The sequence below is a fragment of the Python bivittatus genome, unplaced genomic scaffold (genome assembly GCF_059951505.1).
Source record: "Python bivittatus isolate LINGU-HERP-01145 unplaced genomic scaffold, Pbiv_v1 ctg000180_np1212, whole genome shotgun sequence".
Lineage (NCBI taxonomy): Eukaryota > Metazoa > Chordata > Lepidosauria > Squamata > Pythonidae > Python > Python bivittatus.
Window position 1 is genome coordinate 3,946,619 of NW_028277047.1, and position 15,463 is coordinate 3,962,081.

Below are 15,463 nucleotides of genomic sequence, written 5' to 3' on the forward strand. Positions count from 1 at the left end.
TATTAATTACTATATACCGGTGGCCTCCAAACTCTTCAGCTCATTGACCCCTTCGTGAAATTTCAGATTCTTCATCGACCCCCAAACCTTTATTAGATGAAAATAATTTAATACATACTACTTTAATAGTACTACTACCGCTATTAATAACAACAATAGTGGGTGGTCCCATCGATCTTGGGGGTCAATATTGATCACTTTGGAGAACCCTGCAATTGCTCAGCTTGAGAAACTCTGCTCTAGGCCGTTTGCAGTTACTGTATTAAAACAGCAGCCAGAACAATAATTAATATTATTAATTAGTAATAAGTAATCAATTTAATAATATTAATTAATATCAATTATTAATCGATTAAGAATATAAGTGATTATTAATATTATTATTAATATACAGAACTCTTCATATTTTTGCTATTGAAATGTCAAATTCCTAATAATTGATTAATATTAATATTTATTAATATTATTAATATTATTAATATTAATGTATATTAACATTGATATTTATTAATATTAATGTATATTAATATTGATCGATATTAATATTAATAAAGTATGATTAATTATTAAGAATCATTTGAAGCTTCAATAGCAAAAATATGAAAAGTTCTGTATCAAACAATAAGAAAACACGCACACCCACAGATAGGGGCACCTGTAGCTATACCGTCCCCCCATTTCCATTGAGGGGCCCCCGCCCTCTTTTTCAGGACCCAAAGGGTTAGGGCCCCTTTGTTTTCAATGAAAAGAAACCCCCCCAACGCGATCCGCTTCGATTGCTGCGGCGCACGCGCAGTGGGGCAAACCCAGCCCAGCCCTCCGCGGCTGTCGGGCGCCTGTTCCTTTAAGGCGCTCTGGAATCCTCGCGCGGCGCAGCCAATCAGCGGGCAGCAGCGTTGCAACATTAAGCCGAGCTGAGGCCGCCGCGTTCCATCCGGTTCGGAAGCATTCCGGCTGGGACGATGTTCTATCACGTGAGTTTAGGGGGTTGTGTGGATCCGCGTCACGCGTCGGGGCGCGGATAGGTTGGGCGTAGAGCGGGAAACGGAGGCGAATGCCCGTATGTGTGTTTACGACGAGCAACAAAGCGCTTTCTTCCGCGGGAGCACCCCCACGTTCATTTTAGCCTCGGCTTTATCGGGGCAATTCTTTTTTAGGAAAGCTCAGGCTAGAATAAACGTGTCTTGAAAATGCCGCCCCGCTCTGGGCTGCTTCTAGGCCGGCGATCGGCCCCTTCTGGATCAAAATAACGGCGTGTCTCCGTGACAGACGCTCTGGTTTGTTTCAATCCTAGTTTGTGGAATAAGCCACGATGATGGAGGGGGGCAGGAAAGATCGAGGAGCTTGACAGTGGAAGCTCCATGTGGGATGGGTTGATCCATAATGGGTTGGCTGTGGGGTTAGAATTTAATAACAGTAATAATTTATTAAATTTGTCCGTGCCCGACTCTCAATGACTCTGGGCCGCTTGCAACAATCCCAAATTGCAATTAAATCAATAAAGCCTAAGAGAGAAAGGTAAAATATGAGTATTCTTCAGCCCTGCCTACCTCGCCGGGTTGTTGTGGGCAACTTCAGAGGAGGGAGTTTCTATGTATGCTGCCTTGAACTGGAGGAGAAAACAGGGGTAGAAAGTTAAGCCTTGAAGCTGAGCCATCAGTCATGGCTTGCGGTGGCTGGTTTGGGGGCGGCCTGACTTTTGGGGGCAGGAAGCTGGTGGGGGACGTAGTCCGTACCGAACCAGGTGAAGGCCAGAGTGGGTACTGTCTGTGCACGATGGGGATTGTAACCCTGCGCCTCTGGATGCCGGAAGGGCGAAGGAACAACGCAATAGAAATGTGTAACAGTGCAAATTTCCTTCCCCAACTTCCAGTCTGTCCCTCACTGGCAGCGTGGGCTGGGTGCGAATTGGGCACCTGCCGTCTCGCCGCAGCGTTAACGCTTTCCCTCCGTGTTCTTTGCACGCAGATCTCCTTGGAGCATGAAATCCTCTTGCACCCTCGTTACTTTGGGCCCAACCTTCTCAACACAGTGAAGCAAAAGCTGTTCACGGAGGTGGAAGGAACCTGCACGGGCAAGTAAGGAGGAAACCAGGTTTCATTTCTGGCGAGGCTCGGTGGTTGGTGCCAGTGACGGGCTGCATAAAAAGAATTAAAAAACAGTTCGATCTGGATAATGCAGCTGTGCTGGGCAGGTTTTTATTCTTTTTCGGTTTATCCGGGAGGAGCAATTCCACCTTGAACCTGGTTCGTCTAGGGCAGTGTTTCTCAAATTTGGCAACTTTAAGATGGGTGGACTTCAACTCCCAGAATTCCCTAGCCAGCCATGGATTCATACTAAGTCCAGTAGATAATGTGGAGTTTCTATCCTCTATCTCACTGTTTCTCAACCTTGGGAACTTTAAGAAGTGCAGACTTCAACTCCCAGAATTCCCTGGCCAGTGTGGCTGGCTGGGGAATTCTGGGAGTTGAAGTCCACCCATCTTAAAGTTCCCAAGGTTGAGAAACACTGGTCTAGGGCAAGAAGGCATAGTGTGTTTAACCCAGGTTTATTGGAAAAAGCCGTAAGTGAATTCACACAGCGTGCCGAGCCATAAGCTAGCATTGCAAACCATGATACAGGGGCCTGCCCAAGTGAAAACTATTATGAACTCACAACTTTTTTTTAACAGAGTTAAAATCCAGAAGACAAAAAGAGGGAATTTGTAGCTGGCGGGAAGGCCAAACAACGCCAACCTGTAGCCGTAGCTAGATTGTTTGGGAAGAACTTGACAGGCTGATTGATTTCTGGAAATCTAATGGTAAAAGAAAAAGTTATTTAGGACTATGTATGTCACTCCAACAGGACTGGCTTAGCGACCTCCAGATGGTCATAAGATTAAAAATAAAATACTACATTATAAACTACCCAGGTGTCAAAGAACAACTGTAAGACACATAACCGTCCTCTGGAAGAGGACGCTGCAGTCTCTCAGATCCCAAAACCAGGTTTAAAATAATTAATGTATTAAAAAAAACAAAAAACAGATCTTAATTGCTTTCCAGGAGGCTAGGAGAGTTGAGCCCTGTATGATATCTGAAATGCTCAAAAGGAAAGCAGGCCATAATCTTTGGAAATAAATGAGAGTTATGTTGAACAGAAGGCTTCATCTCTTAATTTTCCAGGTATGGCTTCGTCATCGCCGTCACCACCATCGACAACATTGGGGCGGGCGTGATTCAGCCGGGACGTGGCTTTGTCCTTTACCCTGTGAAATACAAAGCGATCGTCTTCCGGCCTTTCAAAGGCGAGGTGGTGGATGCTATCGTGACTCAGGTGAACAAGGTGCGTCTTCGGAGACCAAGGAGAGGTTTTTTGGGGGGTGTCCCTGGGGAGCCATATTTTAATTTGGGGCTTCTGCCACCCAGGTCGGCCTCTTCACTGAGATCGGACCCATGTCTTGCTTCATTTCCCGACACGTGAGTGCATGGGGAGGCAGGAGGGCGGGCGATTCTGCGTGAAATGGGCGAGGGAGGCGAAGGACCCACACACCCCTGCTGATCCTTGATCCTCGTTCTCCCCCTAGTCGATTCCTTCAGAAATGGAGTATGATACTAACTCCAATCCTCCGTGCTACAAGACTGTGGATGAGGTGAGTCTTTGCCCTTGCGGGCCTGGGAGAAAAAGGATGACACGATCTGCAACCAAATCTGATGCGATTAAGACTGGTTGGTGCATTGTAGATTCTCTGTTCCTGAGAAGAATCTCTCTGGGGAATTCTGGGCATTGAAGTCCACACAGCTAAAAGCATGCTGGCTGGGGAGTTATGGAAGTTGAAGTCCATCCGTCGTAAAGCATGCTGGCTGGGGAATTCTGGGCGTTGAAGTCCACCTGTCTTAAAGCATGCTGGCTGGGGAATCCTGGGAGTTGAAGGCCACCTGTCTTAAAGCATGCTGGCTGGGGAATCCTGGGAGTTGAAGGCCACCTGTCTTAAAGCATGCTGGCTGGGGAATCCTGGGCGTTGAAGTCCACCTGTCTTAAAGCATGCTGGCTGGGGAGTTATGGGAGTTGAAGGCCACACTTCTTAAAATGGCCAAGGTTTGGAAACCCTGCCCTAACCATCTTGATTTGCGTTTTGTTGTTAATGTTCCCTCTGCTTTTCCCCCCCCAATTAGGATATTGTCATCCAACCAGAGGATAATATCAGATTGAAGATTGTGGGGACCCGGGTGGACAAGAACGATATAGTGAGTTGTGGCATTTGAGCGATGGCCCTCTGTTGACTTTCTTTTGGCCGTTCGGAGTCGCTGCCGTTCATCTGTCCTTCGTCTCCTGCACAGATGGAGAGTTAAAGTTTTGACCCAGAACATCATCTGGGGAAAATCCGCAGAGCAAATGTGGGGAGAAACAGAGTTGGGTAGGATTGCGTTGTGTGGTTTGGGGTGAAAATGGCAGCACAGGAGAAGTAGAAATGCGGATGACTCCACTTCCAGCTTTTGCTTTCAAAGGGTCTTTGTGTTTGCGGGGATGAGGCTCAGGCTATTTCCACACCGGTTGGATTCTGACCTGTGTTGGTCAAGCCACAACTGAGCATACATTATCGGCATAGTTTGTAGACTCTTACGGGTTCAGTCCCTGCTAGAGCCTGGAATAGATCCTTGGATGGTCAGTAGAATTCATCCTTGGTGAACCTGACCATCCAGATCTCCTCTACTTTGACCTACCTGAAGAAGGATAGGAGTTCAGTTTTGGCCCAATTTCTCCATTTTTCATGAGGACAAGGCTGACGTAAAGTCGACTTCGCAGGACACAGTGCCCTGTACTGTAAATTAAATCAGCCTGATCCTTACAATCATGAGGACTCGAAGCTTGCTTTATTTTTAGAGAAGAGCTGTAGTTCCGGCAGACTCCTTTTTTAATGCAAAAATCATGTGTGTGGCCCTTTGGGGTCTTCCTAGAGAAAGGTGGGTGAATTCCTGTTCTGAAAATTGGAGATAATATGGGGCCACTTTAGTAGTAGTAACACACTTTTTCTCTCTCTCTTTTTTTTTTGCAGTTTGCTATTGGATCACTGATGGATGACTATCTGGGTATGTGTGTTTAATTCCTTGCTGTGTCATAAAATGGGTGACCCGCGTTTTGAAAAAGGAATTCAGGAGGATTCAGGGGGAAAAGAGAAATTGAATAATAGTGCAGGAGAGAGAATTGTTTGGGGGAGGGATATAATAATAGTAATAGTAAAGCACCACTGGAAGACTATTCCTGGCAAATAGAAGGGGTAGAAACGGAAGCAGTAACAGACTTCATCTATTTGGGCTCCAAGATCACCGCAGACGAAGACCGCAGCCATGAAATTAAAAGACGCTTGCTCCTTGGGAGGAAAGCTATGGGAAACTAGACAGCCTATTAAAAAGCAGAGATGTCACCTTGCCGACAAAGATCCGCATAATCAAAGCTATGGCTTTTCCAGTAGTAATGTATGGCTGTGAGAGCTGGACCATAAAGAAGGCTGAGCGCTGAAGAATTGATGCCTTTGAATTGTGGTGGTGGAGAAGACTCTTAAGAGTCCCCTGGATGGCTAGGAGGTCAAACCAGTCAATCTTAAAGGAAATCAACCCTGATTGCTCATTGGAAGGATCAATAATGAAGCTCAAGCTCAGATACTTTGGTCATCTAATGCGAAGAGAGGACTCTTTGGAGAAGACCCTGATGCTGGGAAAGATTGAAGGCAAAAGGAGAAGAGGACGGCAGAGGATGAGATGGTTAGATAGCATCACTGAAGCAATGAGCACGAAACTGAGCAAACTCCAGGAGGCAGTGAAGGACAGGAAGGCCTGGTGCGATGTGGCTCAGGGTCACGAAGAGTTGGACACAACAGCTGAACAACAACGGAAGACTATCAGCATTGACAAAATTGCCCTCCGTCCATTGCAAAAGGCAGCTTTGCTTGGAACAGCTTCCATCCTGCGATCATACCTTGCACACCATCCAGCCACAACATCTGGCTATCCCAGGTCCTTGGGAAGGATTTGATCAGTGGATAAAAGTGCCAGATCCAGCCTAAACATCTGGGTGACTGGGCAACCAACCATCATAATAATGGTGTTTTTTTTACAGTTAGTGACCCAGTTTAAGCATCCTTAAAGTTATGGAAGTAGAAAAGATTTAGATTAAAAAAATAGCAGTGCAAATTTCACAGAGGAAAAAGAAGGTGAGTGAAACGATCAAAAGTACCGAAATGGAGGCAGGGTGTTTGAAAGGACAAAAACAGCAAAGCTGTGGAATTGTGAAATGAACGTCGTGCTCTATTGCTGCATAATAACTTACTTAAGCCACGTCACTCTCGATTGAATCGTTCCTCAAAATGTTAGGGTCCTTCAGGAGTCACCCCAGAATGGCTATAGCAAAATGTCAGGGGGCGGGAAGAGGAGTAAAAGCAAAACGGAGGGAAACTAAAAATGAAGAAAACAAAAAGGGGTCATTTTAATTGTGCGAAGTGTGGAGGAAAGCGGGGTTACCTTCGTTGTGTGAAGATAAATTGAAGGAGATAGATAGATGGGTGATAGATGATTGATAGAGAGGAATAGATGGATGGATGATAGAAAATTGATAGGGAGGGAGAGATGGATGGATGGACGAACGAACGAACAAATGAATGAAGCCAGGAGAGAATGGATGGGTGGAGGATCGGGGAAGGTGCTGGGCTAAGAGTTCTCCCCTCTGCCCCAGAAGCCCCCAGGGGGCCTTGGGGCCAGTCCCTCCCTCTCAGCCTGGCCTACCCAACAGGGTTGGGTGATAACCATTAGGGAGATCTCCCCCCATAACCCCATTTAGTTCCCTGAGAAAAGGGGGGTTATAAACCCAGTTTCCCATGCAGCAAGTTTCAACCTCGGCTTTTCTCTTCCAGGTCTCCTGAACTGAAGTTCCATCTCCGTTCTGGCTTGTTTTCCTCCTCCGTCTCCACGATCGTTCCTTAGTCAGAAAGGTTGGCTGGCTGCTGTGTTAGGGGAAGGGGTGACCATTTCCAGCCTCTCATGTTCGCTGGGAGCGTTGTTGAAGGGCCACTGGTCTTCCCCCTCCCCTGTTGTGTTCTGCTGGGATTGAGTGTCTGTGTAAGCCCCTTTTTCGGTCATTAAACGTTTTCCTGTTCGGCGTGGCGGCCTCCTCTCTCCTTCCCTCTGTGCATTTGCAAATGCGTTCACCGACATTTTTAATATCTCAGCTTTCAGCTTGGACGGAGGCGGCATTGGTCGGACCGTAATAATCATTGAAATGTTTCCCCTTCTGCCATTTCATAATATTGGGTAAAAAGTTATAAGTGAATAGATGCGTGCCTGGGAGAAAGTTAATGTAAGCGTGGAATAAGGAGTATTAAGGGGGAAGAAAGATGTTCTCTTGTTCTCCTGATATTTCTGTTCCTTTCATTATACGCACGAAGCATTTGAATTCAAACAATTTCAAGTGAAGAATGGCCTGTTTGAAGGAAGAACACTGATTTGGGGGTTAAACAGCTGTTTGGAGAATTTTGAGCTTGTAACACTCCAAAAACATGGACAGAATTGCCTGCTTTTTGTATTTCTAAAGGGGACTTTTCCCCCTCATTTCTTTCTATACGTCATGCTCGGACAAAAGACGGCCCTCAAATTTTGCCAAACCATAATTCTTTTTTTTTTCCTAGACAATCGAGTGTGGGAGTTGGATTCTAAAAATAAAAAGTGGGGGGAGGAATTGCTAATATTTGCCCTAAAGCGGCATCTTTAGTTGTCAAAATAGCATCTGCAAATGAAGAAAAAAAAAATTGGGACGCCCTAGTGAGTAACATCAGAACCGATGCTCAAAGTGTTTAATAACGTGCAAAATATGGCAGGCCATCCTTTTCCAAGTCAGGGATTTTCTAACAATAGTTTGACCTCTCCAGTTTTTCTGACAACAAGGAAGGAGCAGTGAACGAATGAAAATGACATCTTGGGGTTCTTTTAAGGTGGGGTTCAATTGAAGGCTGCAGATCGTGCAAATTCTGTCTCTGTGGGATCCATTTGCAGAGGGAAGACGTTTCCCTGGCTGGAGGAGGGATCTGAGTTCAAATCTTGGTCGCCCCAATCCTTCAAGAGTTTGAATGAATTCACATGTGATACTAAACCAGAGATTACTGAATAAACTAAGACAGTTGGTTCATGTGACACATTAAACCAAGGCCAAACTATGATGGATCAGCATGTATGAAGTGTGTGCCTATGTGTGTTTATGGCCTGTTAAAAGCTGATAAATTTCGTTTTATATATAGATATAAAGTTTGATGGACGGTGGCTGATTTTAACTTCCTTGTGGTTCAACCAAAATATATTTTTTTCAGCTAATGAGCATGTGACAATGTTTTTTTAAAAACATGGGGAGGTATTGTGTATACTTGCAGATAAGCTGAGAATTTTAGGTGCCAAAATGCACCCAAAAAATCAGGTTTAGCTTATCCGTGATATATGGTAATATTTTTTAAAAATACCCATATTTCCCATATATACTTGTATATAAGCCCATCCGGGGATAAGTGGACCCTCAAATATTTAACCAGAATACCATGAAAAATGTGGTTTGGGTTATTATCTGCAGGTGGTGCATTTTTTGTAGTATTTTGGTTAAAAATTTGAGGGTCTGCTTATCCCTGGATGGGCTTATACGCAGGTATATACGGTTTTGGGAATTTGGCATTCAAAGATTGCTCTGAAGGTTGCACCGCTCTTAAAATTACCCTGGCGTTCCGCATAGCATTCAGAAAACGTCGCTTCCTGAATTTTGAGACATCGACTCTAAAATGTATTTTTTTCTTTCTAGAGTGTGAGCAGAGCACAGGGGTTATATCTCAAAGACAGCTGAACAGCTTAGGGTGAGTCAGAAGATAATATAGTTTGCTTGGGGGCGACGGGTTATTTTAACTTTGCCCGAGAAATCCAAACAAAAATGGAGAAAGTCAAACGGAAAAAGTCATTTTTTAAGTCTCCAAAATTCCCTCTCCAGGGTAGCTGTTACTCTTGGGAAGTCTCACTGATCTGCCTTTCATTAAAGATTCCCACCTTGCCAGAATGAGTGTGTGTGGAATGAGGTGTGCGAGAGCATGTACGGAATGAAGCATGCAAGGGTGTGTATGGAATGGAGCGTGCAAGAATGTATGGAATAGGGTGCAAGAGTGTTTGGAATGGAGCATGCAAGAGTATATGGAATGGAGTGTGCAAGAATGTATCGAATAAGGTGCAAGAGCGTGTTTGGAATGGAGCGTGCAAGAGCATATACAGAACAGGGTGTGCAAAAGCATGCATGGCTGAATTCCTAAATAGGAGCTGCTTGTGACTCGTCTTCCCCCCATTTCCCATAATAGGCAATGAACCTGTGAGGGCACCCTAACTAAGATGAGGGAGGGCGAGTAGTTTGAGTAGTAGAGCTGTCTGTGCTCCCTCCCCAGAGTGATTAGGGGCATGGAGTATTTGCCGTCCCCCGCCATGGTTTCCCCCTGCCCATGTTTTCCATGCATAAGAACTTAGTCTGAGCATGAGTCTGAGCATGAGATGTACATGCTCCGCAGGTGTGGCACTCCAAAAACCCACCTGGAATGGAGCATGCAGGAACACGGGCAATCCATTTCACCCTCCTGCAAGGAGTGTCCCACTTTCTCTGTTTTTTGAACCAGCCAGATTCCTCCCAGGGGAGGTGCACCGTTCCTGGAGGTACTGCAATACCAGGCCGATGCTTGGAGTGGACGGAGCAAGCCCCTATTCCATCTCCCAGTCCCAAAAATCCATTTAATATGTAGTCCTCAAATAGAGGACGTATCAGATATTAAACTGATAAGAACAGATACTACACTTGATCTTAGCCAAAAGGCCGAGAAGCGATGCCTTCCGCTGGCGGGCGGCCCCCGAGACTCTCCTGCGGAGCGCCCTGCAGGTCTCGGGGAGCGCATCGGGGCCGCAAGGAGCCGCACCCGGGGGGGGGCTCGGCCCCGTTTCTAAGGCTGGCAGGTTGGTCGCGCCCACCCCCTTTCTTCTGCTGGGCGGCATCGGCCTCCCCTGCGTGGCCATTTGGGGGTGCAAATGGGGGGTTCTCTCGCCCCTGTTCATTTCCCGTCGGCCCGGGTGGCTCTTTGGGCGGTCATTGGCGGGGCATTTGCATATGGTGACTCATCCCCTCTACCGCTCTCCTCCCCTGTTGTCCCTCTGCCAGCCGAGGGGGGCACCAGCGACCCGCCGCCTGCAGAATGGGCCCTGCCGGGGAGACGGGCTTTCGGGCTGGGGGGGCTTCCCACCCAGGATGGGCTCGGAGCTCTGCTGCGGCATCTCCCCTGACACGGCCCGCCAGCCCAGCCTGATGGGCACAGTTGCTCTCTCCCCCTTTCCAGCTGCGGTTGAGCATCACGTGTGTGTCCCAGTCCCAAACACAGATGTGTCTTTCCTCTTTCAGTTGCGCTCCTTGATTGCAGCAGGGGGTCTTTCCCACAGGAGGGGTCTGGGGAGGAAGGAAGGAAGGGAAGGAAGGAAGGAAGGAAGGAAGGAGAAGAAGGAGGGAAGGAAGGAAGGAAGGAAGGAAGCAAGGAAAAAAGAGAAAAGAGAAAGGAAGGGAAGGGAAGGGAAGGGAGGAAGGGAAAGGAAAGAAAGAAAGGGAGGGGAGGGAGGGAAGGAAGGAAGGAAGGAAAAGGAGAAAAAGAAGGCAGGAAGGAAGGAAGGAAGAGGAGAAAGAAGGAAGGAAGAAGGAAGGGAGGGAGGGGCCTAGGAAACACACCAGCTCAATTTCGCATCTATTCCAAGGTTCGGTTTTCCCTATTTTAAATGACTGTTTATACATCTTTTACGCACAGAAGGGCCCCAAAGAGGTTTTAAATCCCAAATTAACATTTGGCATTTCTGTCCAAAGGAATTTGGATGGGTAAAAGGAAAGTTTTTATTACAAACAGAGGTCTGAAGCCATGAACAGGATATATTTCCCCAAGGGCCAGAGAAGAAATTTGTCCGGAGGTGCCGATTTCTGTAAACGTGCAGCAGTTTCCCAAACTGATCGTCTGATTTGATGATCTTCAATTTTCCAATCCGGTTCATCATCTGGATTCAGAGATTTCATCATTGCCTCTGTGAAATCTGGCCCAGTAGCAACTGTTCCTTCAAGGTGGAGGTAGAAGTTGGACTTGGAAGAAGCAGGATCAAAGGAGCATTGATGTTTTTGAACTTTGACATTGGAAAAGACGTCTGAGAATACCATGGACAATCAAGAAAACTAACACATGGATCATCAAAGAAATCAACTCAGAGTTCTCACTTGAGGTACAAGTGACCTGGTTCAAATGATCAAATTTTGGACACTATGTGAAGACCCTGCTCTGTTCATAACTCTGAGAAGGGTGGAAGGAAAGAGAAGAGGATGATCAGCAGCATAGATGGGTGGACCATTGAGAGACCAGAACGCAGATCATCTTGGAGAAAGTCTCTCTCCGTGGTTGCTAAGACTTGATGCCACCTTGACAACATGTAATGAATTGTTATCTTCCGACTTACCCTTGAGATGGCTTGCAGTGCCTTTAAAACTTAGGTCAAAACAGGTTTTAAGGTGATGCTAAATTATATAAAAGATCTCGGGCATTCCAGCGTCAGCTTTGCTTCTGAATCTCAGGACTGATCTTGGAGGAAACGCTACTGAGCTTTCTTTGAGGCTCTGTAGAACTAACCCATTTGGGGACAAAAATTCAGTTGTATCTAGGGTTGCCAAATGATTCTGAACTGGTCTGGGTTCTCTTCGTCCCTTCCGGGAAAGGCTCACCCATTTATGACAATTGTCCCAACAGGCTTAATTGGTTAATGAATTGGCCCACAATGGTGGCTTCATGCAAGATGTTGAAACCCAAGTTAACAGCACAGACTGGGTTTGTACAATTTGCTTAGACGCAGAAAAACTAGCTAAGCGTGTCATGGAAAAAGCTAATTTGAAAGGTCATGGCTTGTAGGGTGAAGGGACCCCTGGTCTCCTCTCATTTTCTCTGACCTAAGGGGCATTTTTCTGATTTCCCCAGGCGGCAAAGGTGGTGGATCCCTAGAAATGGATTTTTCTCCTTCCCAGTGAAGAAGGCAGCTGATTTTCTCAGCCCTTGGACAAATCCCATCATTTCCTTGTAGCTCCTGTGTTTGGATAAGTTTTAACTGGCTTTAATTTTCGTGCCACCTTTCTTTCACAAGAGCTTGGATGTCCACAGGCACCCAAGCCTTGGGTTTTTTTTGCAAGTGATCAAGAGATGCACGAGAAAATCTGGCACGTGGCTAGAAGCTTGGCTGGGTTCTCAAGGCTACAAACCAACCATGGTTTCTTCCACCTGGAAGATGGCTTGGAGAGCAATTTCTTTGCAACTTTTCTGCTTCCATCGGAAGGCCGTCAGCGCCATAAAGGAAGACATTGATTTGGAAGACAAGGCCCATGTAAAGAGGAAGAAGCAAGTGAAAAAAAGGCATTAATACATCCAAGGGGGGCCAGTGCGACCTGTCTGTTCTACAGAATTTGCTTTTGAGCAAACCCATTTTCCTGGTTTTGCAGGACCAAACGAGTCTAAAATGCAGTGTGCGTTGTGCTGGGTGAACAAAGGGACCGCTAGGCCCCAAAGTATTTTTATTATAAATGATGCAAAGGGTTGTGGAGCAGGGCAGGGAAAATGTCCAGTGGACAGTACGGAGATGAAAAAGTGGGATTTCCATTGCTCTTAGTCAAAACTGTTGGACCAGAGCAGTTTATTCATTGTTGTAAGTCTGGAAACAGGTAACTCTTCTGAGTTTTTACAAAATGGCGGCCTTGGCTGGTTTCCCCAAATCACAAAATGGCTGCCACAGGCCACACAGCCGCCATTTTGCTAAAATTGGTCTCTTGCTTGCTTCAATACTGTATTTTTTCCCCCTCTGGCCAGTGTCCATAGAGAGCATTAAACAGGCAGCTTCTCTGAGATGGTAGTTGGCTGGCCACCAAACCATAAACCAGAATTAGCAGTGTTTTTTTCGTGGAAGACATTAAACCAGTGTTTTTCAACCTTAGTCTCTGTGGACTTCAACTCCCAGAATTTCCCAGCCAGCATGGCTGGCTGAGGAATTCTGGGAGTTGAAGTCCACACCTTAAAGTGGCTGTTTGAGAAACACTGCATTAAACCAACTAAACCCCCTTCCTTTATGGGCCAACGTTTGGCCCCAGCTGCTAATTTCATAAACCACTTTCTTCACTTTTGACCTTGTCTCGTGCAAACCCCACCATTAAACCAGTTTTAATCGGTTGCGATTGATCCAGAACAAACTACGGCTTTTCAAATATAATTTATTATAGAAACAGAAATAAAGGGGAAAAAACCATTTCCACAAAATAGAAACCTGCACGTAAAAAAGAAAACTCTTAAGACAAAAGAAACCTGCCACAATTACGGATAACATAATGGATATATAACAGCAACTCAATGCTCAGCCACAAATTATTTTTTTCCGATATACTGTTATTAATCAAGCTTTTCAGTGGCTTAATAGCCAGTTTGAAGGCCGAAAGCAGAACAACATCCTCAATTTAGAGATTTTAAACTAATAGAATTACTATTATTTAGAGATAAATTGGGTCTTAATTTAAGCTGTGAATCAGGGCTGTGGGCCAAAGACAGGTTTCTGGCTCTCAAATTGTATTCTGTAATCAGTGAATGCCAGTTTAACCACTGTGGAGTGCCAGGCATGACTTTTACCAATTGTTTTTAAAATAAAGTGTCATTATTGGCTCTTTTTAAAAATGTACATTCTTGGTAACAGCTTAGAGTCACTTAAAAAAAAAAATACAGGCGAAGAAATGCATCACATTAATTTACTGGAGACATTTTTCAAAGTCAATCCTGGGTGCCCTTTAATTTCGTCCGGTGGAGTTCACGGGGCCTTGGTCACCGCTGGATCTGGTCCAACCCCTTGTGAAAAAAAAAGAATTGTGAGAATTCACGCAAACCAAATTAGCATGACCCTAACCCTAGTGGCTACGATGCCCTCAAACCAATAAGCCACATTAAAGCCAACCGGGTCTCATGTGAACCCACCTCCCCAAGTTACCGTGCAATTTCCCAAATCAGACCATCTTCAACTCACGGGACGTGGATCCCACCCAGAGATCCAGCCTGGGTTACACCAAACGGAATCTAGCTTTGTCCCAGCGCTTGAGGATAGAACCAGCAGACGGGAAAGCTGCTGGCACCGAAGACATGACGCTGGGTCAAGTTTCCTCTCCCTCCGCACATTACAGAGCCGGGTACGGGAAAACCCAGCCCTGCCAAGAATGGGAGGACTTGCTTTTCCTGGAATGACACCAGCTTCCCCTCCCCAAAACGTGGTTCCCATTCAATAGGTTGGCTTGGGCTTCCCATCCTCCTCAGCCCTGGCTGTGGATCATGGGAGGTGTGGTCCCCCAGGCTTGGAAAGAAATAGAAACCTGGTTTCAGGAGAGAGCGAGAAGGATTGCGGTTGGCTGTGGGATTTGGGGGGGTGTCACCCCTAAACTCCCCGCAGGAAGACCCCCAACCCCTTCTGCATCCGTTTTGCTCCACCCGTGCTCTGCAGAGTCCGGATTAAAGCGATCGTCTCCTACCTGTTGTCTTTCCTTGCGTTTGCGGGCGAATTTTTTTCCCACCCCGTCCTCCACGGCAGGGTTTCTCAACTTTGGCCACTTTAAGACGGGTAGACTTCAACTCCCAGAATCCCCCAGCCAATTCTCTTTAGCAGAACGAGGCAGCGTCTTCGTGTCGGGGGGGCTGGCTCTGCCCGCTCGTGAAAAAACATCTCGGGAGGGACCCCGAGGCCCACGTGGCAGCCGGATCGCGCCTGGCGCCACGTGTCTGTTCTCTCTCCCTTTCCGACGTCCCTCTTTGCCCGCGTCTCCGATCCTCGAGGCCGCGCGCAGGCCAGACGATCTGATTCACGCATCGTCCCTTCCTAGCAGCCCGGGAGTCTGCGGCGGGCGCGGATCAGCCTTGCTCCGGCCTCCTCGTGGCTTCCCCCGGTCGCCCGGCTGACCTCCGACGGCGGCGTTGGATCTCCGCCGCCGCGGCCTCGGATCTTCCCCCACGTGGCTCCTGGACATTTCGGGGCCTTCAGGACGCCCTTCTTCTCCCGCTTCTTCTGATTCTCGCCAGAAGAAAATCCTCGCTTCTCTTGGCAGGCAGCGCCAAACGCTACGGATGTGAGATGATATATAAATTCAATAAATAAAGAGAATAAAACCACACGGAAAAAGACGCGTTTTCTCCAGGGAGGAAAAGAAATCGAACTCCTGCCTTGGATCAGGAGAAAGGCAGGGAGCAGGGATCCACCCGATCCCTTTGGAAGGAGAAAAAAAAAAAGAACTCCCCGCCCGCTTTACTTCCTTTGCAGAAAGCAAAATTCAAACGGCCGCGAGGAAACCTACTACGAGCCCGGGAAGCCGCCACGTGGCCCGATTCATAAAGCCGGAGGCCGGA

General features: G+C 46.8%; 1 protein-coding gene, 1 long non-coding RNA gene and 2 other non-coding genes across 4 annotated transcripts; 1 reads left to right on the forward strand and 3 right to left on the reverse strand.

The window, feature by feature from the left end:
- Positions 1-825: 825 nt before the first annotated feature.
- On the forward strand, positions 826-7,131 carry POLR2G (RNA polymerase II subunit G). The gene is made up of 8 exons (XM_007442199.3): positions 826-974; positions 1,969-2,078; positions 3,165-3,324; positions 3,408-3,458; positions 3,566-3,631; positions 4,155-4,226; positions 5,036-5,069; positions 6,887-7,131. The coding sequence occupies exons 1-8, from the start codon at positions 963-965 to the stop codon at positions 6,898-6,900; spliced, it is 519 nt and encodes a 172-aa protein (XP_007442261.1). The 5' UTR covers positions 826-962; the 3' UTR covers positions 6,901-7,131.
- Positions 7,132-9,673: 2,542 nt separating this feature from the next.
- Positions 9,674-9,864, reverse strand: LOC112543376 (U2 spliceosomal RNA). Its single transcript, XR_015795568.1, has one exon. It is a non-coding gene; the product is annotated as a U2 spliceosomal RNA (small nuclear RNA).
- A 3,424-nt stretch (positions 9,865-13,288) lies between these two features.
- On the reverse strand, positions 13,289-15,426 carry LOC148216361 (uncharacterized). Its single transcript, XR_015795546.1, has 2 exons — positions 14,596-15,426; positions 13,289-13,924 (listed from the first exon to the last, which is right to left on the reverse strand). It is a non-coding gene; the product is annotated as an uncharacterized LOC148216361 (long non-coding RNA).
- Positions 14,154-14,294, reverse strand: LOC112542513 (small nucleolar RNA SNORA57). The gene has a single exon (XR_003086244.2). It is a non-coding gene; the product is annotated as a small nucleolar RNA SNORA57 (small nucleolar RNA).
- Positions 15,427-15,463: the final 37 nt, after the last annotated feature.